At 46.1% G+C, this 24,111-nt stretch overlaps 1 protein-coding gene across 2 annotated transcripts in view; it reads left to right on the plus strand.

Moving 5' to 3' along the window:
• The window catches only part of LOC106587394 (furin-1), a 94,941-nt gene that overhangs the window by 65,626 nt on the left and 5,204 nt on the right, over nucleotides 1-24,111 (plus strand). For both annotated transcript variants that reach the window (XM_014175750.3, XM_014175751.3), the window contains exons 5-15: nucleotides 130-258; nucleotides 451-527; nucleotides 10,868-10,956; nucleotides 13,224-13,396; nucleotides 15,161-15,373; nucleotides 16,756-16,856; nucleotides 17,675-17,778; nucleotides 18,086-18,203; nucleotides 19,694-19,873; nucleotides 20,172-20,296; nucleotides 21,476-21,604. In XM_014175750.3, the coding sequence (XP_014031225.2) occupies nucleotides 130-258; nucleotides 451-527; nucleotides 10,868-10,956; nucleotides 13,224-13,396; nucleotides 15,161-15,373; nucleotides 16,756-16,856; nucleotides 17,675-17,778; nucleotides 18,086-18,203; nucleotides 19,694-19,873; nucleotides 20,172-20,296; nucleotides 21,476-21,604 (1,438 nt within the window). The remainder of the gene's footprint in view (nucleotides 1-129; nucleotides 259-450; nucleotides 528-10,867; nucleotides 10,957-13,223; nucleotides 13,397-15,160; nucleotides 15,374-16,755; nucleotides 16,857-17,674; nucleotides 17,779-18,085; nucleotides 18,204-19,693; nucleotides 19,874-20,171; nucleotides 20,297-21,475; nucleotides 21,605-24,111) is intronic.

Here is a 24,111-nt window from a genome sequence, read left to right on the forward strand (position 1 = left end):
GGGGTTTGTGGTATATTTCTAAATTTGATAATGCAAAGATACGTTTGATCATTTTCGTCATCTCACATGCGTGTCTTGTAATGGCTCTTTAGACTCTATTGACTGGTCTTGGTGTTTTCTACTCTACAGTACAATACTAATCATCGTGACCTGAATGCTAAAGGTGCATGGGAGCTGGGCTACACTGGGAAGGGAGTGGTGGTGTCCATCCTGGACGATGGTATAGAGAAGAACCACCCAGACCTTATATCAAACTATGTGAGTATCACCGTCATCTTACCCCTGGCTTCAAAACTGGGGCTGCTGCATCTCAATAGTTTAAGGTGGCTTCCTTTCCATGATCCATGTTGATGAGGAGAGGAGGCCATTTTGGACTATTGGTATTCACCCCTAGACTTTTACTCCTCTTATCATAGATGAGTGATTCTGATTGTCTCTGTCTGCCTGTAGGACCCAGACGCCAGCTATGATGTGAATGACGGAGATCCAGACCCTCAGCCACGATACACACAACTCAACGACAACCGGTAAGACCCTGATTTAAAAAAGACACTGTTTCAGTGACAGCAGAATTTCATCTCCCCGTGCCTAACTGGATTCTTAATACAAATCTACCATTGACGTCAATGCATGATTATCATGGAAATACGAGTCACGTCGTGTGCCGATGCCACATAAGGATTCAGTTCTGAGAGGAGAGACGTGTAGGACACAGGAAACGTCACGCCTCTACATGAATAGGCTGTTTCATTGTGATGTCCTGATAAAAATACTGTATTTTCTCATGCAGTCAGCTGAGAGCGAGAGAGACACAAAGCCAAAAGCGCTGGGGTGGTGGTGGTGTAATGGAGTGAGTTATGGTCAGCATCACTCTGGCTTGGGTCCAGGTCTGTCAGGTGTTGGGCTGCCCACTGCTGTTAGAGCAGAGCTTCTCTGACTGGAAAGGGAAATGCACTCAATGAATGTGTTGAATGTGACAGTTGAGTTATTTTAATAAGCCGGGAGACCGATTGAAGTAGTAGACTCTTAGAGGGCCGGAGAACATCTCAATGGGTTTTGGGTCTCCCCCCACAATCGAGAGCAAGCCCATGTGCTTTAGTCTTAAATCACCCAGCTGCTACCAGGACATTTCTGTGGCCTAGTTAAGTGGAGTAAATCTCCTGGGATTAAGTGAATTTGTGAAGAAAGCAGCTTTACTGCAGTGGCCTGAGCAGATAGCATTAAGACTTGTTTACTACCCCCCCGATGTCTTCCCTGCTGCCCTGAATTGATCGAATTAATTTAATCAGCGTTAACGAAATACGACAAATCTCCTGGCTCTGGAAAGGCCTGCTCCCCTCGTTCCGCTCCCCTGCGTGCTTCCCCTTTCTGATTTTCCGTAATCTGCTGTTTTCGGGCCGCTAGCCAAATACCCCTTTTTTTTCTTGAGGCTGACCATGATTGGTGATGACAGACAAAGGTTATAGTTAGACGCTGGTGGAAATCAAAGGTCTCCAACTGAGACTGCATGGGTCTGGAGCAGGCACTGTCCACATGGAGGCCAGACTGGTGTAAGGAGAGATGAAGATGACCTCAAGTAAAACGACAGTGCATTCATTACTTCCTACACTAGTGTGTATAGCCATAGGTCTTGAGGCTCCTGCTGTCAAAGAGAGAAAGTGAAACGGCAGCGTGAGAGCTAATGCCAATGGAGCTCTGCCACTTACCACGCGAACACACTATATATATACACACACCCGTTATTATGATTCCCCCAGCATACACACAGAGCCGTACAGTATTATTCCCCCAGCATACACACAGCCAACAGACAGTTGATTCCAGTGGAGTGGAGTAAATGCCTTTGGACTGAGAATCCTCCTGGCTTGTCCTCTCCTCCCTGCCTAGCTCACCCCAGCCCTTATCTCCGGCCACCCAGCTCTGCCTCGCTTCCCCGTGGCAGGACTGAGGTGTGTGTGTGTGTGTGTGTGTGTGTGTGTGTGTGTGTGTGTGACTGCGTGGGGTTGGTGTAGGCGTGTATGTAAACACCCTGTGGGCAGGCTGGAGCTCTGTAAGGCTGTGTAAGGGTCTGTTCCCTGCAGAAAGCCCAGTTCTGTTCACCTCCATAAAGCTCCCTTTCTTCCCCTACATGAGGAACGCTCCACTGCAGCAATGTGGCCATTCAGCCCCGTGTTTGTCAAGTCAACATGTGATCTGGCCTTGTGGGTCTGCAGCCTTACTGTTTTAGAACAGGAGGATCAGTCTCTCTTGGGGCCTCTGCTGCGAGCTAAAATTGGAATTCGGGGGGTTTTCTTTTTATGTATTGAATGTTTCCCAAATACCCGTCCCCAGCTGGGAGTGGCAGACTTTACTGCTAGGTCTAGCGCAGGATAATCTCCACAAGATTTGAACTGAGGTTCTCTTGTTATTGATTTTGCCTACGGAGGCTTTTCTGTTATGAGACATTTGGTAAAGCAGTGGGAAGTTGACTTGAGGTATTTTTTTTACATTCTGGAGGAAGTTGATTTTATCACGCGGTGCTGTAACTGCTGTAATATCATGTTATTCATATTTTAATTAAAAAGAGCCAGGGAGTTGGCTAATTTGAATTTGCCACTTTGAATAGTGTATTACATTAAGTTGGCTTACTGCAAGATACCATCAAGGACAAGAAACTTAGATTAACTGTACTGTAGTTGTACACACATAGTAATGTAGCTGTATATTGGGTGAACATTGTGGGGATATTGCTGGTAGCAGTAAGTGCAGGTGATCATCATCTGATCACCTTTTCTCAGGCCTCCAGGGTGCCAGCGCTCTGTGTCTGTTAGTGCAAGACTGAAAGACCTCTTGCTTTGTAACAGGAGGCATGTGTGTTTGTGTGTAGTCTTTGCTTTCAGATTCCGCTGTATCACTGTCACATGTCAGGTTGTGTGCACACAGCTTGAAATGTCTAGTACATACACATGTTTGTGTCTGTGCCAAGGCTGCAGGGGCCAAGGAAAATAGTTCAATTGATGTTATAAGTTTGCATTCTGCTGCTATAAGTTAGAGGAGGAGAATGCTTGTTCTTCATTACAGCCCATCATGTCTTTGGAACATTAAATCACTCTTCCTAATGTGCCCGGTCGTCAGTGTTGGGAGGAAGGCTCTATTTATCAGGAACACTCCACAGAACAACCCAGGTTGATTCATTTTACAGCGTCTCAGATTAGTTACACAAGATGTTTGCTTTGTATTCCCCCTCTGCCTCTGTTCCATAAACACTGAGAGACCTTTTGTCCTGTAGGTCAACTCATTAGTCAGCTAATTAAGTAGGAGCGGGGCCAGAGCAGTTGTCCAGATTTACCTCGGGGCAGAGGCCCGGCAGGCAGGCAGGCAGGCAGTGAGCAGAGAGCCTAATGATCAGCTGGGCCACTGGCCCAGCCTCAGAGCACAAATGATTTTCTTCTCAGTAATTAATTCAAGTTAGGAAAAGCAGAGCGAGTGGAAGGAGCGCCTTGCCAAGCTATCAATAGCCCAATATGGCATCTGAGAGAGAAGAGAGCTCTCACACAAAAACGGACTACGGCCCAGGCTCAAATGGAACCCTATTCTATGTAGGGCACTGCTTTTGGCAACATTAAAAAAGTAGTGCACTATGGGTAATAGGGAGTCATTTTGGATTTTAACCAGGACTTCTGTGGACTGAACTGTATTTTACAGCTTCCAATTGGACCTGCCTTAGGAAGTTTCATCATGTTACGCAACGATAATAGGTGTAACTTTATGTATGACCTGAAAGGACGTAATGGCTATTAGCACTGTGCTTCTGCTCTGTAGGAAACCTCTAAAGTTCCACCTGTAGTTTTTCCCACAAAATATCTGTCTCGTTAATTTGTTTATTCCATTATATCTCTTTTCTTATAACAGTTGGCTCCGTTTGAAATATTGTCTTTATGGAAGTTCCACCTGTGGTTTTCCCCCTCGTATAAACATTTATTATGCTAATGTAAGACCTTTCAAGAGGCAGCTGGTTGCCACGGAGATGTGAGCACCAAATTGGCTGCATCATCCCGAAAGTTCATCAAACTAGCCTTTTGGTTTCAGCCCTCTAGTTCCACACCAGTATGGGAGCCATGTTCTATCGAAACTGATAACTATGAAATATGAGTTCCAGCTAAGGAGAAAGCCAAGTCAGCATTCTCACAGCGCAATGATAGTGTTGTTTTACCTTACCATGGAAATCAGCTTTCCTGTTTTATTTGAATATGCCCTTAGGTTAAGTTAGTCCAAACTTCTGGGAAGTTCGTCTTGTTTCTCTCCTAGTTTATCATTCCAACACCGTCTCCAGTATCCTATCCTCAGTTTACCTTTATCTATTACTTTCTGGCCAGCTCAGTTGAAAACTGGCTTTGTCAGTGGTGTTAAGACTAGCGTTGGAGATGGCCATGTCTCTGCTCCAGTAGTTCTGGTCAGGCTGACTTGCAGCTCCTCAGGGACCAGCCTCATTTCTTGCTCTGCTGCAGCCCAGACAAAGGAAGGATGGAGTTGCCCCTTCACACTGAGCTTAGGTTTGTTTTTGAGTTTTCCCCCTACGGGTGAGGTTTTGGGCATGGTAAGCTCATCCTAGATCCGTGCCTAATGGTAAACTCTGCCAGGAGGAACGGCCAGCTAGTGGTCTGACGGAGATGGATTATTTGACCTACTGCAGTTGTCAATTAAAGCAAGGACGAAGACAATTGACCCAACGTCATCACATAAAAGTAAAATTAGCACTTGGACTAATTCAATGTCAGTTTTGAGTTCTAGCCTAGGATTGGGGGAGCTGATCCAAGATGTGGGCCCATGTTCCAGACTACAGTAGCGTAATTACTCAGAGTTAGTCTAATGTTTCAAAGTGACTTTGGTGAGGTATTACCCTATGGGTTTACCGTAGTGCCTAGACACTGCCTGCCTGCTTTCAGTTGAGTCTGTGTTTAAGAGTCTTCGAGTAGAATGTGTTTCCTCCACACAGTGATGTGATGCAAGTAGGGCTCTCTGTTCTTTGAATGAATGCTAATCTAATGGTTAGCTTTGGGCTGGCAGCCAGCTGTAGCTGTGTGTACGTCTGAGTCTTCTCTCCAGACATGTGTGTCTGTAATCAGATATTGCCTGTTGTGTTCAACTCATTGACATGGCTTTTTGTTGCTCTTATCCCTCTAGATAAATATCACCATTGTGTAGAGACTACAGAGCATTGTTACACAGTTAGTCAAAGATTCAGAGGATATTATTAATGCTCTGGCTGTGAATAGTGTTTTGGTCCCCACCCCGCTCCTCTTGAAAACCTACGGATCCGGATCACATTCTGCGCATGTTATTTTACACGCACATTTTTTTCTATGTTGCTGCTGCTCACACTCCACCTCCCTTCACATTTCTCTCTTTTACTCACCCTCTTCTGAACCATGGTGATAGCCTCTGCCTCATAGTTCTGAACAGCTGAAATAAAAACCCTGCGGCGATTTGAACCAACATTCAAGGCCATTAGGAAGGCTACAACCTTCTCTGTCTGTTGTACACGTTGCATTGGAGCAAAAACAATTAGAGTTTTGTGCGATGATGTAGGCTAATCTTTATAGTTGCTGCCCTATTGTAGCCGCAAGCCAGAGTTACTGAAAAACAACACTACTACTTTGACTGCCTGTCTGCCTCCTGCTTAGCCGACGTTGGCAATGATGGCGAAACAGGAACATTAAAATCGCTAATTAGACTGCTTGTCTGTGTCTTGCTTGTGTTTGATATGCTGCCTAAATGGCTGCATGTAACTCCCCACTTGAGTTTTGCATTGGTGCAAAAAGCAATCTACAAATTTGTACAAACATGTTGATAATTTATTTTGTGTACAATGCAAATGTAGCCTAACTCCCCTATTGATAAAAAGAACATGAAATCACTCTTATGCTTAATAATCTACTGAGGCATGGAATGCAGTAGTTGGAACATGTCTTTTGTGTACAACATGAAGTTTGTTGGCTACACCAGACAAAGGCGTTCATCGCTGATCAAGGAGATGGAAGCGGCAGTAGAGCACTGAGCAGCAGCTAGGAAGGCAGCGGAGTGGGCGGCAGCTAGGAAGGCAGCGGAGTGGGCGGCAGCTCGGAAGGCAGCGGAGTGGGCGGCAGCTCGGAAGGCAGCGGAGTGGGCGGCAGCTAGGAAGGCAGCGGAGTGGGCGGCAGCTCGGAAGGCAGCGGAGTGGGCGGCAGCTCGGAAGGCAGCGGAGTGGGCGGCAGCTCGGAAGGCAGCGGAGTGGGCGGCAGCTAGGAAGGCAGCGGAGTGGGCGGCAGCTAGGAAGGCAGCGGAGTGGGCGGCAGCTAGGAAGGCAGCGGAGTGGGCAGCAGCTACCTTTTTAAAAAATCCAGCACATAAGCAGAGATCCCACAGCAAATCGGGTTTCCAGAAAATCCGGAACCGCAGCCACTGTTTTTAACCTCAAATATGAGGTGTGTGTGTGTGTGTGTGTGTGTGTGTGTGTGTGTGTGTGTGTGTGTGTGTGTGTGTGTGTGTGTGTGTGTGTGTGTGTGTGTGTGTGTGTGTGTGTGTGTGTGTGTGTGTGTGTGTGTGTGAGACCCCGAGAGGGTTAATAAACATTGTTAATCAACATGCCTGTAACAGATGGTCCAGGGATTGGATCAGAGCTGATCTCATTACGAACAGTAACCGTTGAATAAAACTGAAGGGATAACTATAATCTATTACTGATGATGCACCTCCTCTCTACATACTGTAGTTTATCATACCAGCACGGTGTGATTGAGTCTTTGTGTTGAACGTGAGTGTCAGTGTATTCTTTCATGAAATATAAGATGGAGGCCGACCCACTCACATGAATCAGTGGCTGATCCCAGGCAAGTTCATTTAGTTAATCTATATTATATATCATTGATGGTTATTTTATGGAAGGCGTTTAACTGCACACTTTACAGCAGTAATACAAAGTAGAGTTTCTGTCCTCTGGTCTGTGACTGATGGTAAATGAGTCTGCCAGTGTGTCAGATCAGTTCAGACTGTCAGTGAGACGTGTCAGGGGGATATTAAGGCTCTGTGATGTTAATTTATCTCACTGTGACTTGATGATGAAAGATGCCCTCCTCTGTGTGAGTGAGAGACGTTACTTTGTTCTGCCAGAGTGGAGCTCAGTGTGTTTTGATAGGCCAATTAATCCGAGTCCCCTCGTATAGCCTACACCAGAGCTCTGCTCAGTAACAACCTTTGTAACCAAAACCACAAGGTTGGGTTCAATCCCATGTCAATGCCAGGCTGAGGCAATGCAGGAAATCGAATCAATTGAAATTAAATTTGGCTGCAGGTAGCCTAGTGGTTATGAGCATTGGGCCAGTAACCAAAAGGTTGCTGGTTCAAATCCCTGAGCTGACTAGGTGAAACATCTGTCAATGTGCCCTTGAGCAGGACACTTAACCCCATTTGCTCCTGTAAGTCACTCTGGATAAGTGACTAAAAATGTCAAATGTAAACCGAACATTGTCATAGATAATCTTGGGAATTTTCTGTTTGTTTTTGTGCTTCCATTGGATGAGGAAATGAGTTGGAATTGACCTTGACTCTGGCCAGCTGGTTGAACCCCCAGTGGTTATTAGGCTGGAAGCCTGGAACATAGTATAACAGAGTTCCACTTACCTTCAGAGTTACAGATACAGAATGCCTTCCTAATATTAAGTCAAGACAATCATCCAAAACACACAATCAAATGTGAAGTTTTGTGATGGCCTAGTCAAAGTACAGACCTAATCCCAATTGAGATGTGACAGGACTTGAAACGAGCAGTTCATGCTTGAAAACCCATAAAGGTCGCTGAGTTAAAGTAGTTCTGCATGCACGAGTGTGCCTAAATTCCTCGTCAGCGATATGAGAGACAAATCAACAACTACAGGAAGCGTTTGGTTTCAGCTAAAGGTGGCACAACCAGTTAGTGTACTCTACAAGGTATCGAAAGCTTTCCACAGGAATGCTGGCCCATGTTGACACAATTGTGGGAAGCAGTGTCAAGTTGGCTAGATGTCCTTTGGGTAGTGGACCATTCTTGATACACACGGGAAACTGTTGAGCGTGAAAAACCCAGCAGCGCTGCAGTTCTTGACACCAACCGGTGTGCCTGGCACCTACTACCATAACCCATTCACAGGCACTTAAATCTTTTGTCTTGCCCATTCACCCTCTGAATGGCACACACACAATCCATGTCTCTGTTGTCTAATGGCTTAAAAATCTTTCTTTAACCCGTCTCCTCCACTTAATTTACACGGATTTAAGTGGATTTAACAAGTGACAACAATAAGGCATTATAGCTTTCACATGGTCAGTCTGTCTGTGTACATTCCTCCATTACAGAAGACTTCACAAACCCTTTCTTCAGGAGATTTCATCAGCAGTTCCAGCACCTCCAAAAGCCAACTTTCATCCTTGACCCCCAGACTAGACCAGACTGGATGACCGTGGCATGTTTGCTTTGATCCCTCTCCATTGGAGCAGCAACCCACAGTCTGTAAAGGCCCACTCACTCAGAGGATGTAATTGACTGGGCTGTTGACCCAACCATTTATGTCCTCCACATTCTCTGAATGAGGTGGTCAGATAAGCACATTGTGTGGCTCTGAGATGGACTGCTGCTGTGCTGCGTTGCTGGCCAGTCGACACGCCACCATTGTGTGATTCCTGACCCTGGGATGTCTTGCAACACGAGAGACGCCAAATGGTCTCTCCTGGATCATTTTCATCCTTTTTTAGAAATGTTCACACACCTTTTAGTGGTGCAAATAGATCAAAATGCACTTGTCTCGTGGAAAGAACATTTTGCATTAAATGGATCGCACATTTTAGATTCTGGAAGATGTTCAGATTGGGCTATTTTCCGCATCCTTTGATTTTACCCTAGCAACATCACATGCCAGAAGAACGTGTCAGATAGATCTAGGTGGATATGTATTTGTCAGAGGCAGATATGAATGGGTTCAAGACAGACTGGTGTTATAAGCTTGGGCTTGCCCTACATCCTTTCAGACATCTGAGCTGTACCTTATCTGCTGCATCGCTGGCCTGCTTTCCTACCGCTACAAAGGGATGGATCACTTACAAACACTGCCTGGGCAGAGACTAACATACCTGCCCTGGTATGAAAGTGAAGATTAAGTTCAGTGCCGATCTTCCATTGTCAGTTCACACTAGCGGTGTGCTAGCTGCCAGCCTACATGTGTGTTTTCGCTTACCTTTGTCGTGTGTATGTGTGTGTACGAGAGAGAAAGCGAGAGAGCGTGTGTGCGTCATTCTTTAGATGTGTTCTTAGCTTCAGATCTGGTCTTCATGACCCAGTTTTCTTTGAATTGCCTCTACATATTCTACCCTTCACCATTCATGCATGTCGTTAAAAGGCCCTCTGGTCCTGCAGTTAATCCAGGTCCCATGACACTTGTTAGTGGGACATTGAGCACTCGGGTAACTCTGACATTAACCTTTGACCCGCAGCTCGTAGCCGTGTCTGAAGAGATCTCAGGCGGATTGGTTGATCCACTGCCACAGTGCAGCGTTCTCTGATCCTCTTGTTTAACGGGGTCTGGTCTCCGCCCTGTGGGTTTAATGAAGGGAATACATTAGCCTAGCCTAACGCCCATCAGTCAGTCCTGGATAAATTAGGTTAAAGTGTTGCAGAGGTTGTTTGAGTACAGCTGACCCCCAGAATTAAATGGCAGTTACTAGACGTCCCACTATAAGACAGGTACTAGAGGCGTTAAGTCCCTTTCATATTCTTTAATTGCTCATTGAGGTGTATGACTAACAGTTTGCATATGCTGCTGCTTTCATAGAGCTCTGGTGGCTCAGTCTCAGTGCTCCATAGAGCCACATGCTGAGACCACATGCAAGTTCTCAATGGAGGATGTCAGTCTCTCAGCCCACTGGGGTATTTCCCCTGGGCTATGATAGAACACCATAGTACTGGTTTATTTACTCTGCTTGAATGGGAGCCTGCTGGCTGGGCTGTGTTCTTGGGCAGTGGAGCTGCTCTCTGCTTGTCTGGTGTAGCCTAACCCTGGCATTATCCGCTCCCACTGATTATCCTGCGATCCGCTTGGGAGCCGGTGGTTTGGAGGACTTTTAGTGTCCGTGTCCATCCGGTGGAGCAGAGCAAGCGGTGGAATGAACCTGACTGGAATGTGGTGGACCACATTCTCCACCGATCTCCTGCAGTGCTGAGAGGGAGAGATCAAATCGGAGAGGCACAGACCCAATGAAAGCTCTTTTGTGGAAATGGCAAATCTAATTTATTTCCCCCACCGTAAGATGGTAGCATGTCAACTCATTTTGCCTTTCCTTGCTGCCGGCAGGCCCCGCGGCCCCAGACTCAAGGTCAGGCCTGCTGGGAGGGCACAGTCTGTTTCATGACCCACGCTCACTGACTGACTGACTGACTGACTGTTTTCCTCTGGGCTACAACCAAGTCGGAACAGCTGAGAGGCAGCCAGATCCAAGGACTTGTCTACATGAGTTATTTTTTTGTCGATGGTCATCTTAGACCACAGTATCGCAGGGAGTGCATTCCTACACAACCTCCTGTATCTGTTAATTTACTCTCTTCAAGAGCTCTATTCATAGATAATGCACACTACCTGGAGCCAATTATGTCATTTGTAGCTAATGTACGCTGTGTTTATATGGGTAAATCACATCAAAATGAGGACTTACATTCCCCCCGTTCTCTCTCATTCGTTCTTTCTATCTCTCTCGTTTGTTCTTTCTCTCTTTCTTTCTCTCGTTTGCTCCATCCTTCGCTCTTTCTCGTTCGCTCTTTCTCTCTCTCGTTCGATCTCTCTCTCTCTCTCTCGCTCGTTTTCTCGTTCTCTCTTTCTCCCTCCAGGCATGGGACTCGGTGTGCAGGTGAGGTGGCAGCGATGGCCAACAATGGGATCTGTGGAGTCGGGGTGGCCTACAACGCCAAGATTGGAGGTACAGTACCATAGAACAGAGGGTGATTGATGTCATCTTTCCCTGTTTCTCCTCCATTTTATCTTTCAATTCTTCACGTTTTCTGACTGCTAAGACAGCTGAAATACCCATGTGTGCTGCCTCCGTGCTATTCTGAGCTCATTTTGAGCGGGAGTTGCTCAAGGGTAACTCTTCCTCCACTTCTGGCCTGAGATGACAGGGAGGCTCTATGAACATTAGTTGTGTGTGAGATAATCTGTGTGCAGCGTGGCTCCTCTGAGCCCATGCCTCAGTGTAAGCGTGTGTAATCCCTTTAATTAGAGCCATCTCTTTTATCCAGTCAGTTCATGCACTCATCTCATTACCCCTCTGCATGTTTTATCTCTCCATGCCGCTGCATGTTTCCAGCTGTCACAGCCCGGCTAAATCCAACGCATAGTTTTAGTCCTTATTGGTCACATCCAATATCTGCCTGCCGCTGCTTCTCTACTGTCAGGAGTAGTACTGTCTCATTTAAACCATGAACACACATACAAGTCTTATTCGGTTAGTTGAAAAATGAAGTCTGCAGAAGTTTAACAACAGCGTATGCCTCCTGCATTCAGCCTCTTCAGCACGACTACTTCCTTTATAAAGGTAGACTCCACACTGGGCAGTGATTAAACAGTCTGCCTTGGAACCTGCGTGTTAATGAGATGGTTAATGAGCAGCCGCTTCTGCTCACCTTCCCTACTCAGAGGACAGAAACTTTCTGACCAACCACAGTCCTTCCAAGACTGCAGCAAGGGTGCCCTGTCAGGCGTAAAGGAGAGTGAAGCAGAGGAACAGCAGGCCGTGTGTATGTGCGTGCGTGTTTGTGTGTGTGTGCGTGCGTGTTTGTGTGTGTGTGCGTGCGTGTGTGTGTGTGTGTGTGTGTGTGTGTGTGTGTGTGTGCGCATGCACGACCAACCCGCAGGCTTGGCCCAGTCCAGCAGCTGCCTGTTAATAAGTGAGTAGAAATACACACTTCTAGAAATAAATATTTGAATTCTAGAAAGGCCATACTGTAGAGGGCCTATTGCACTGCCCCTCCACCAGCTCTCATACCATACACACTTACAGACACACGACTGTGTCTTACTATACATGTGAGGACTTTTTGGGGACCAACAATTGATTCCCATTCAAAATCTTATTTTACCCCGAACCCTAAACCTAACCGCTAACCCTAATTCTAAACCTAACCCCTAAACCTAAAATACCTTTTTTTACAAGTGAGGAACAGCAAAATGTCCTCACTTCTCTGAATTATATTGGTTTATTATTCTTGTGAGGACTTCTAGTACTCACAAGTAAAGTGTGTGTGTGTGTGTGTGTGTGTGTGTGTGTGTGTGGGGAGAGATTAATCAAATTTCCTATCACTCTATGGCAGTGACTACCAATGAAAGGCAGGTTTTTGTCATCCCACCAGAAATCCTACCACTTACAGAGCACAAACTGTAAGCTCAAGCTTTGGCCTTAAGATTTAGAAAGCTGTATTGGCTTCAACCCACCTATAGAAGAATCCCTGTGTGTTGGTGGAGGTAAGGGGTAGCAGAGATGGGCGCAGGGCTCCCCAGATAAGGGGCTGTCTCCTCCTATAAAACTATTTTGCTTATTTCGTTCTGAGCTCTACGGGAACCCTGAGTCAGTGCCCACGCCGCTGGATGCCTTTGGAGAACTTCAAAGGGACAAACTTTGTTTGTTTACTTTAACCGGTATGAGGGCAGTATGGAGTAACTTGACCCTCCATGCATCAAAGCAGCCAACGCGTTTGTTTTGAAGATGTCTGCCGTCGATTTCTCAGCTTTCTGTCTGCTGGGATGGGGGTGCGGAGAGAAAGAGGATGAGGAGGCTCCGAAAACTGCCCTGGAGGCTGGCGCTAGAAAACATTCTAAATTAAATTCAGATTCGATGGCTTTAATATACAAAACGTGCTGGCATATCCCAATTCAAGTGTCCGTCTTCTGCAGAGGGGATTTGTGCAACGCAATGTCCACCCGGATTCAAACTTCATCTGTTTTCTGGGGAGGGAAACAGAATGTTCTCATTTATCACCTGTAAACGAACCTTCAGTATCAGCGCTTCTTCAGATCTAAGGCTTATTTATCACCAACTCTGCTGCTGACTGTTTGTTTTTCTGTGGAACACTTCCTACCAGAGGCTTTGGTATTTGAGTTTAACCTCACCTGCATTTCTCTTCAAAGAAAAGGAGTAGATGGTTATTAGATCAAATGTGTACAAATTTGTATGTGTTGACGTGTGTGAAGGAGTGCGTATGCTGGACGGCGAGGTGACCGACGTGGTGGAGGCCCAGTCTCTCAGTCTGAACCCACAGCACATCCACATCTACAGTGCCAGCTGGGGCCCCGAGGATGATGGGAAGACGGTGGATGGGCCCGCTAAGCTCGCCAAGGAGGCCTTTCTGCGCGGAGTGACCGAGGTATGTGCGTATAAATATCTGTGTTCTGGGCCTCAGTTGTGTGCCGCGTTCCCCCATTTCAATGCCTCCCTTACACATCAATAGTTTGTGGGTGACTTCCTCTACACACAGGCAGTAATTATGTAGTAAACTATTCAACCATTTTGAAGGACAAAGGTGGCTTGAACAACGCAAGCACACTTTTTGACCCTGACGATTGTGAATGGGGAAATTTGATTTGGTCACAGTGGAAGTATCAGGCTTTCTAAACTCCACTAAGGATAAAAAATAAATGGCCTGAAAAAAGAATATAGGAAAAAGAATCCTCAATTCAAAGCGCTGGAAATATTGTACATTCATAACCACCAAAAGTGCACTATACACAATCATTTCCCTTCACAGTACCACAATTGTAGAAGTGATTTCAGAATCTGAGTGGGAGGATATTTGTGTTATGAGAATATCTCAATAAAAAGCCATTGAGCTCAGGTCACGGGCAGATTTTCTTCTGCATGTGGAATGCTAACAGATGTAAATAGTTGATGGGGCTTTAATATTAGTGTGGCAGGATTCAGAGAGAACGAAGTCTTAGCTTCAGCTCCTCCGTCTTGCATGGGCATCCGGGCAAAGCATTGGCATACTGCCAACCCTGAGACGTTACCGCTCAGTGTGTGTGTGTGTGTGTGTGTGTGTGTGTGTATTGCTTTTAGGCATTTTGATAGCAACTTAAAGAGCAGGATGGTGAATGGTTCTGGTATTTAGTGTCAATATGAAACAGTAGCTGGTTGGCTGAAGGCTGTGTCTTTAATGAGCTTCTTACTGTATACAGTCTCCACCTAACAAACATGTGATTACCAACGCTTTCAGGCCAGACTATAGTTAAGCAATAAGGCACGAGGGGGTGTGTATAGTCTTTGTATGTGTGGGAGTCCAGGGAGTGTGGCAGGTGTGTACATTGCATGACTGAGTGGAGGGAACAGTAAGCATCAAGACTGCAGACGTCTAGGGGCCATATGCCAGGCTCCCTGTAGTGTAAACATGGGAGCCTGTATCCATCTGATCCCAGCTCTAAGGGTAAGAGGGTGTGAGAGAGCCAGTCATAAAGCATTGAGTCGAGCCACAGAGAGCCAGTGCCAACGGGCCATTCAGACAAAGAACCATCAGACCTTATGGGGCAAACCGCATCTGAGGGTCATTACTGGTTCCCTGTCTGCCTCCCTTTTTATTACAGGCCTGTCAAATAAAAGGAATATGGCATGTAAACACATACTATTCTATAGGGAGCCATGGCGTCATCAGTAGTTCCAGTCTGTTGTTTACACTGTTCATGATGGTTGTGTGTGATGGTCAATGTGGAGAGGCTGCACCACCCAGCACAATGGAGCATTCTGTGGGACTTTGATATTTATTCACTGTGAATGCTGAATAGCACAGATAATGTATTGCTCCGGGTTTGTTGACATACGGTCCCTGTTGTCTTGTATTGCTGCCGTGGTACATTAAAGCTCTTTGGATTCAAAGCGTCTGAATGATCACACGGTCCTGTGATGTATGGATGAGCCGAGGCAGGCCTTTCAGAGATGGACCCTGTAAAGAGTTGTGCTGTAGTATCAATGGGAATCTAATTTAGATTGAATGACACCGCGTTCCCCTCTTTCATAAGCTGCACCACACCAAGATACACATGCATGTGGTCACGTACGTCAGAAAGGCCTGTCTAGAAGTGGTTGTCTAGGTTTGTTATTGACTCTGTTCTGTCTGTCCGTCTCCCTCTCCCTCCTCTAGGGTCGTGGGGGCCTGGGCTCCATCTTTGTGTGGGCGTCAGGGAACGGCGGGCGTGAGAAGGACAGCTGTAACTGTGACGGCTACACCAACAGCATCTACACCCTGTCCATCAGCAGCTCCACCCAGAACGGTAACGTGCCCTGGTACAGCGAGGCCTGCTCCTCCACCCTCGCCACAACCTACAGCTCTGGCAACCTCAACGAGAAACAGATAGTGAGTTCAGTAGACGTGCTCGCATACACACACACACACACACACACACACACACATACACACTTACACACACACATACACACTTACAGTGGCAAACGTAGCGGGAAACACAGATTTTGATGAATAAACATGCTGAACACTCTCATTCACTCCCAGTGTGAGCGTCAAGGGGAGAACGGGAAGCATTCGTCTGTACAGTCTGAAAATGGGCATGTCAGAAAACATTAAACTGAGTGGTGGTGTGCATGCAGGGTGGAGGAGTGTGTGAGTCGGGGCTCCTGTCCTGTGAGAGTCTTGTGCTCTGTGGTTCCAGGGCCTCAGTGGTATTATGTTGCTAACTGCAATGGGAGATCACACAGCTTCCACTGAGCTTTGAAGAGGAGGAAGTCTATTTTACAGCATATTAGTCAGGGGAATGATGTGTGCTTCAGTGAGAAGTAAGAATGGATGGAAACTTTTGATTTATAGCCAGGGGGTTGATGTATAGAACCAGGTTGACTTGGCTCCTGGGATCCGTAGAGTATCTCAGATGGTTGAATCCGGAGCCAAAGCACTAGTCCAGACTCTCTAGCTGTACTCTAGAGGTTTGAGCGTTTCTAGATGTCCTAGTTAGCCTGTATCCTGTTGCACTTCTTTGTCAGTTTTCCTATTGGTTTTAGTGCTCCTCCTTCCAGTCAGATAGACTGTAAGCCAGATGCTTAATAAACTGTTTGGTGCTTCAAGGCAGGTTTTGTGTGTTCACTCTGGAGGAATGGCTGAGTCAGTTCTCACTGGCCTGCCTCAGACAGCCATAGCCTGCAGTCTTCTCACATTGAGCAGTGACACTCTCTCTTTCCCGCTTTTGTTCTTTTCTCTCTCTTCATGAACGCGCACTCTTTCCCACCCGCTCTCTGAGGCCCATTTCAATGAAGAACTGTAAAACGTTAAAATCCCATCTCCATGTCTCGCCTTTCCACAGACCGGTCTCTCACACACACACACACACACACACACACACACACACACACACACACACACAGGAGGTGGAGGAAGGAGAGCCTCTCACTAGGAGAGATTACAGTACAATACTGTATAATGGATGTTGCCATGAGGCATGCTGTGCACACATGATTGGTGAATTGGTGTATGTTTCCACATTCATGATTAAGCATGTGTTGATACATAAACATCTATCAAAGTAGATTGGGCTGAGTAGAATATCTGACTTTTATAGTGTATAACGTACACTCCTACTGATTACTTCAATAAAAAGTTAATTATTTGCCCATATATTAGGTGTAAACATTTCGGCCCAGTATGGGCATTCATCTGAGCACCATATCTCTGCTAAATGACTTAAATGTAAATGTAAATATCTGACTATGAAACTCTCTTCCTGTCAGGTGACAACAGACCTCAGACAGAAGTGTACTGACACCCACACAGGCACCTCCGCCTCGGCTCCACTGGCTGCTGGGATCATCGCCCTCGCACTGGAAGCCAAGTGAGTGACTCTTACCACCTGTCTCTATCTGTGTCTCTGTCTCTTCTTTTGGTTGTCTCTGTTTGTCTCAATGTCCCCTTGCCTGTTCCCATTTTTCTCTCTCGGATATTTCTCTCTCTGTTTCTCTCCCTCCTTTGTGCTTTTTGTCTGTTCACAAATATTTGCCGTCTGAGCACACACGCACACACACAGAGACGTCTCAGAAGTACGACAAACTCTTGGGGGAAGGCAACTGTCTTGTAACAATGCATTGTGGATCAGAATAGATTAGTCAGTTATCTCCTATCATTCTGCTATGAACGTGTCATCAGCTCAGTACTGTAGTCTGGTTGGGGAATGGGGCACTTGTGACCAGTAAAAACATCTGTAGTTCCCTGTCCAATAAAAGTGTCTGACTGTACTGCAGGGCTTTATGACTTTCCCTTCAGTCAAAGCTGACCTTTCAGTAAAAGACAGAGCTGATGAGGTTTAAACTCTGTCGCTGGGGTACTGTACACTATTTGACTCTGTTTTACTGTAGGCTTTTACTGTTGCTCTGCTGTGTGGAACTGCAGTAACATAGGGTTTTATACGGAGAACAGAAGAGAGTGTGGGAGAGCAGAGATGTAACCATCTTTTCAATGTGGTAACATTAAGCCTGATGTTCAACTCTTCTTAGGCACCTAATGCCATGTCCTTTGCAATCAGTCGCTATGTATTGTGGTGCAGTAGGATATGTTGTTGCTTGTTATACTGTCTTCATAATCATGTTAAGGGTATTTTAGATCTGGTATCTTCTATATTGGTGAAAGCTATGGTTGGTGTTTGTGTGTGTGCAGTAAAAACCTGACATGGAGGGACATGCAGCACTTGGTCGTGAGGACCTCTTATCCCGCCCACCTCCTCACCAACGACTGGAATACCAATGGGGTCGGCCGAAAAGGTACAGCGAGGCGTCCCATTAGCTGAGCTCGGCTGACCATCACTCCCGTGCCTTGCCAGTTGCACAATGGAGACTGATCTATATTTTATTTACATCAATTGATTTAAAGTTGCCTACATTAAGCAATTACAGAAAGCCATGGCTCCAAAGTTCATTGAGAGGTTTTACTGGGCACACAGCAGGGTACATGCAATAATCTAATAGTGAAGAGGCCCTTATTGAGTTGGAACTGGAATCGTGATGAAGTAGCCTTTCAGCACTCTGATATCGATTTTTCTTTCTCTCTCTATCGCTCGATCTCTCTCAGTGAGCCACTCATATGGGTATGGTCTGCTTGATGCCAGTGCGATCGTGGCTCTGGCTGAGAACTGGACCAACGTTGGGCCCCAGAAAAAATGTGTGCTGTCCATGGTGGCAGAGCCCAGGTGAGCTACACACACACACACACACACACACACAACAGCTCTACCAACGCTACCTGTAATACCACTCACTGTTTGGCTGGCAGGAGCACTCAGTACTAGCTTCATAGGGATTACATTGGTTTTGGGAATAGTACAGTTAACCTACCCGGTGATTAACATATAATAAACCTATGTGATCCTTATTAGAATAGGATGCTTCAGATTGTGTGTGTGAGTGTGTGTCTCATCTGGGGGGTGTTGGCTGTAAAGGTGATGAGCGCTGCTGTGTGTGGGCTGGTTTGTGATGGGCGGTAGGTGTGAGAGGTGCTCATGTGGGACCAAGCTGTCATACCCCAGTGTGACTGCATGTCATGTTTCTATTCTGAGCATGGCACCGGGGGCCCATTGATATGCTCTGCTGGGTTCTTGTGTGTGTGGTAGGGTGATGATCTTCTGAGCCTGGGGGAGCATGTTTGAGGGAAATAATCACTTTCAGATGAGTCTCTCTCTCTCTCTCTCTCTCTCACACTCACACTCTCTCTCACACTCACACTCTCTCTCTCTTTCACACTCTCTCTCTCACACTCACACTCTCTCTCTCTCTCTCTCTCTCTCACACACTCACTCTCTCTCTCTCTCTCACACTCACTCTCTCACACTCACTCTCTCACACTCACTCTCTCACACACACTCTCTCTCACACTGTCTCCCGTCTTTAACCCAGCCTCTGCTACATACAGTAGCTGACCGGATCCCAGCCCTGTTGTATTATCTCTGTACTGGTCCCCAGATCACAGCCTACCACTGGAGCCTGTGTTAAAGGTGTTAGTGGCATGGTGTTTGTGCAGTGTGCATTGTACAGTACAAGAGGTGTTGCTTCTGAGCGATAACTGCTGGCTTGGTGTGGATTTATTTCCCCTTCACTCTCTCTGACTGCTGCGGATTGGATTCTAACATTTTAAGGGATTTAATTAGGAGGAACCGGTGTGTTTTTCCACCCAGTTCACTGATTACGGCCCGTATTTTCTATCAGCTGGGCGCCACAGCTTTTCTAAAGCCTCATGCCCTCCTCTCCCCCCACAGCCCTCCTCTCCTCCTCCTCTGGGTTCAGTTGTAGTGGATGTGTGTAAGCTGCTAAGCGGATTGGGGGGAGTCGAGGGAGCCTGGTACTTTTCTCCTGTAGAGGACAGGGCTGCTGCAGGACCTGAGCTGCTAATCCTGTTTCAAGGCCGCAAACCCTGTACCCTCAGCAGGCTCTCTCTCACACACTAGTCCAGAGCAACAGTCACACCCTCATGCAGCATCACTCAGAGAACCATTATCGTCGCGCACACAGAGTTGCTGTCACGTGCTCACTCCCAGCTGAGGCATCTTTCTCACAGACACCAGAAGCCAGCAACATGAAAACACAAGCCACTCCAAGCCAATTTTCATCTTCAATAACTATGCTGTCTTTGTGAAAATGTATGTATTTGGTCCATATATGCTGACGTGCTGTTTATCTGTGTCAGGAACATTGGGAGCCACCTGCTGATCACCAAGACAGTGGACGGTTGTGTTGGGACAGCCAACCATGTGAGCTCCCTAGAACATGCCCAGGCCCAGCTCACCCTCTCCTACAACCGCAGGGGCAACCTGGGCATCTACCTGACCAGCCCACAGGGCACCCGCTCCACACTGCTCGCTCCCAGGTACGTACGTACGTATGTACGTACGTACACACACACACATACCTTATCTTACCTCATTTGCACTCACTGTATATAGACTTTTTTTCTTTTTTTCTACAGTATTATTGACTGTATGTTTTGTTTATTCCATGTGTAACTCTGTGTTGTTGTATGTGTAGAATTGCTATGCTTTATCTTGGCCAGGTCGCAGTTGTAAATGAGAACTTGTTCTCAACTAGCCTACCTGGTTAAATAAAGGTGAAATAAAAAAAATACACACACACACCTTGTATTACATACCTCCTGTCTCTCCCCCCAGGCCTCATGACTACTCATCAGAGGGCTTTAATGACTGGGCTTTCATGACCACACACTCCTGGGACGAGGACCCCCGGGGGGAGTGGACCCTGGAGATGGTAAACGTGGCAGGGGCCAGCGACTATGGTAAGACGCCTCTCATTTCCTACCTTAACATTTGCTATTGTTATGTCTTGAACATTGTCTGGGAGCTCAGAGAGAGAAAGAGAGAGTGACAGGATTTCTGTTAGTGCAACCATGTCTGACTAGCAGTGTCACTGACTGAAAAAATGTGTGTGTGTGACGGATGTATGCTAGTGGTTGCATTTATCTGTGCATCATATGTGTTTGATTCATTGATGTACTGCGTGTGAGAGCAAGTGTGTGCATGTGCAGTATGTGCTTGATATATGTGTTAATGGATTTGTGTATTTCATAGTGTGCGTCAGTGCATGTGTGCATGTACGTCATTCATGTGTTGATGATTTTGTGTGTGTGAGATGCTTCCAGACCGCTAACAGGGAGTGTTTTATGCGCGGGGCAGCAGTGTCTGTGCCTGCAGAGCTTTCCTTTTGATCCCTTTTATACAAGCTGTCAGGCAGTCTCTCTCTAGCTCCACACACCCACCTCTAAATCAGCTTCATTAAACCAGGGAGAGTAAATCAAGCAGGGGAGTGGAGGGTCCTGCTGTCTGGCCCAGGCTAACCCAGGCTGACCCAGAATAACTATGACCTAAGACCCATCCAGGCCACACTACTGTCAGACAATATTTTTGGGTTTATTTGTGATTTTCTTTCTGTTGCTCTCTTTCGTTTTGTTTTCTCTCACTCCTCTCACTTTCTCGCTCTCCCTCCCTCCCTCCCTCTGGCTGTAGATCTCTCAACACAATATTTTTGGGTTTATTTGTGATTTTCTTTCTGTTGCTCTCTTTCGTTTTGTTTTCTCTCACTCTTCTCTCTCTTTCTCACTCTCCCTCTGGCTGTAGATCTCTCAGCCGCTGCCCCCCCCCCCCCTGTGATATAGGAAGTTGGACCCTCTCAAAGGGCCCCTCATATAAATGGCTCTACCGGGAAGGGTTGTTCTTAACTAACGGGTCTATAGAGAAACACCAGAATGTATGCTTGTATATTTAATGCTTTACTTCTAGGAATCTTTTCCTGTCATTCCAGCCAGGAAATCCAAGAATATAGAAGGAGCAGGATAGAAGCTGCAGTTACAGAACCCTCCCTGAAGAGTGCCAAAGCCTTGCTGGCGTAGACGGTGGCTTGGAGATCTGTGCTCTTGTTGCTTATGTGTAAAGTTCGCTCTCTCCCTCCCTCTCTCTAGGCACTCTGACTCAGTTCACCCTGGTGCTGTATGGTACAGGCTCAGACTCTCCCAGCTCCACAGCCAAGGACCTCTCTCAGTCCAGTAACGGCAGCTGTAAGACTTTTGACCTACAGCAGATCTGCATTGGTAAGAATGTTACTGTTGGTTACCATTGGTTACTGTAAGAGAATGTAGATTCTGTACCTAGGGTCTCGTAGAGCTGTGGTGTGCCCAGGCTTTTGTTCCTGCACAGCACAAATGCACCGAATTAAATCCATCATGGTCTAATGGATCAAAAGTCTGCCCCACTGTGGCTCTGCAGGCTTCAGTTGCCTACCCCTACCCTAAACCTAACCATTTAATGAACAGGTACATTTACACTGCACACTGTACAGGTAAGACCGGAGAGATGAAACACTGGCTCTCCTATCAAAAGTGTATGGCTTGTCTCCAAAAGGTAGGTTGCGAGCTACCAGTAGCTCACAGCCCACCTATGATAAGCTTGCCAATGAATTGTGAAAGTACTTGCATTTTTTCATGTGTTCCATCAGAAAATGTCATAAACATAAGGCTACCGGTTACTAACCAATCAAAGACACATTGGCATTATCCCACCCCTGGTTTGCCACTGTTGACTAAAAAGCCAAACGTAACATAGTAGCTGGCAATTAAATTCTGGCAATATTGCCTGTTTGGTGTGCGCGTTTTTCTAATGATAACCGCGTCTTGTGGGTAGACAGATGGACTTTCCCCATAAACCTTCTCAATTAAATGTGAACAAACATTTAACCTCACAGAACTAGGCTATGTCATGATTATTTGTATCAATTGGGTGGCCATTTCTTTGCAAACTCTGCCATGACATGTTCTACCGACCTCAAAAATGGTCTTCTGATGTGGTTTAAGCATTGACATGGACTCCATTTTCGATGTTTCTTTATGAATAATTGTTATATTGAGAGTAAAAAATACAATTAAAATGAGAGATCTGAATTTGGGAAAATACAAATACAAAATGTTATGGGGCCTGTCATGCCAAATACTGTTTATTAACCATTATATTACCCAAATATATTGACAGAAAGCACAAATATTGCTCACTAAGGATCCGCGGAAGAGTTGCAGGGTAGAGGAGAATAAAATAATGTGCCTATTTGAAAACAAAATAAAAAAATAATAAAAAAAGTAGCTCGTGACATGTTTAATTTTTTTTTAAGGTAACGTTCATGCTAGAGGTTGGAGACCACTGCCCTAGAATAAGACTGGGAGAGACAGGAACAGTCTGACCCCTGCAGGATCCCCTGGGTATCACAATTTAACACTTGTTGGTATACTGTATCAGATAGTGAGTGGCGTAATGGCATAGATGTAGGTTGTGAAGCATGAACTCTGGATGGTTGAGTTTGTTGATTAGCTCGTCCTCAGAGATATCCACTGAGATATTGAGTAAACATGGTGGCAGGTTGGCGAGGACGGCATTTTCCAAGCTAAACTGACCAAGACGCACCTCCAACAACACATAACATATAATTCTGCCTTCAAAACAATCCTGAAACAGGACAGGTAAAAAAAAAAATGACATTATGGAATGGACAACCAGTGGGTTACATTGGTTTCAAGTTTGTATCGGTACATTTTTGACGAGCTGATCATAGTGAAAAAGAAGATACTTCTGCATTTGCTGCTGTGTAAACACATTGATTCTCATTGCAAATAGGCCCAGGATAACTCCCGATAAAGTTGGGTAGCTTAGTCACAGGGTAGCTTAATCATGGGAATCAGGACTAATAAAGCAAATGCAACTGCCTGTTTTACAAACGGTAGGCCTAACAAATGGATGGGCATTCATAAAATTCCATTGCAGGCTGACACTGTAGGCTACACCCCAGTCAGCACTGACTGACGCCGACATCAGTTGGGTGTCTTTTTTTGGTCCTATCCGGACCAGTATTTTTTTGTTTTTTTTTACGCCCACGGATGTAGATTTTTGGTCCGGTCCACACCAAATCTGAACCAGTTATAGACGTCTATGTTTGGCTCAGATTTGGTTTGGTCTGGGCCTCCCCAGTGGTGCAGTGGTCTAAGGCACTGCATCGCTGTGCTAGCTGTGCCACTAGAGATTCTGAGTTCGAGTCCAGGCTCTGTCGCAGCCGGCCGCAACCGGGAGACCCATGGGGCGGCGCACAATTGGCCCAGCATCGTCCGGGTTAGGGAGGATTTGACCGGCAGAGATGTCCTTGTCGCGCACTAGCGACTCCTGTGACGGACCGAGCGCAGTGCACGCTGACACGGTTGCCAGGTGCACGGTGTTTCCTCCGACACATTGGTGTGGCTGGCTTCCGGGTTAAGTGGGCATTGTGTCAAGAAGCAGTGCAGCTTGGTTGGGTTGTGTTTCGCAGGATGTACGGCTCTCGAAATTTGTCTCTCCCGAGTCCGTACGGGAGTTGCAGCGATGAGAAATTGGGGAGAAAAACGGGGTAAAATAAAAAAAAATAAATGTAAAGGTTTGATCTGGACCGACCTTCGTTTGGTCCAAACATAGACGGCTGACTATAAATTACGTATTTTCATCTTTCATTCAGAACTGAAATTTTACCTGATTTCAACATCCGGAAAATACGTATTTTAAACATCCGGAAAATATGTATTTTCAT

The sequence above is a fragment of the Salmo salar genome, chromosome 26 (assembly GCF_965601325.2).
Source record: "Salmo salar chromosome 26, fSalSal1, whole genome shotgun sequence".
NCBI lineage: Eukaryota > Metazoa > Chordata > Actinopteri > Salmoniformes > Salmonidae > Salmo > Salmo salar.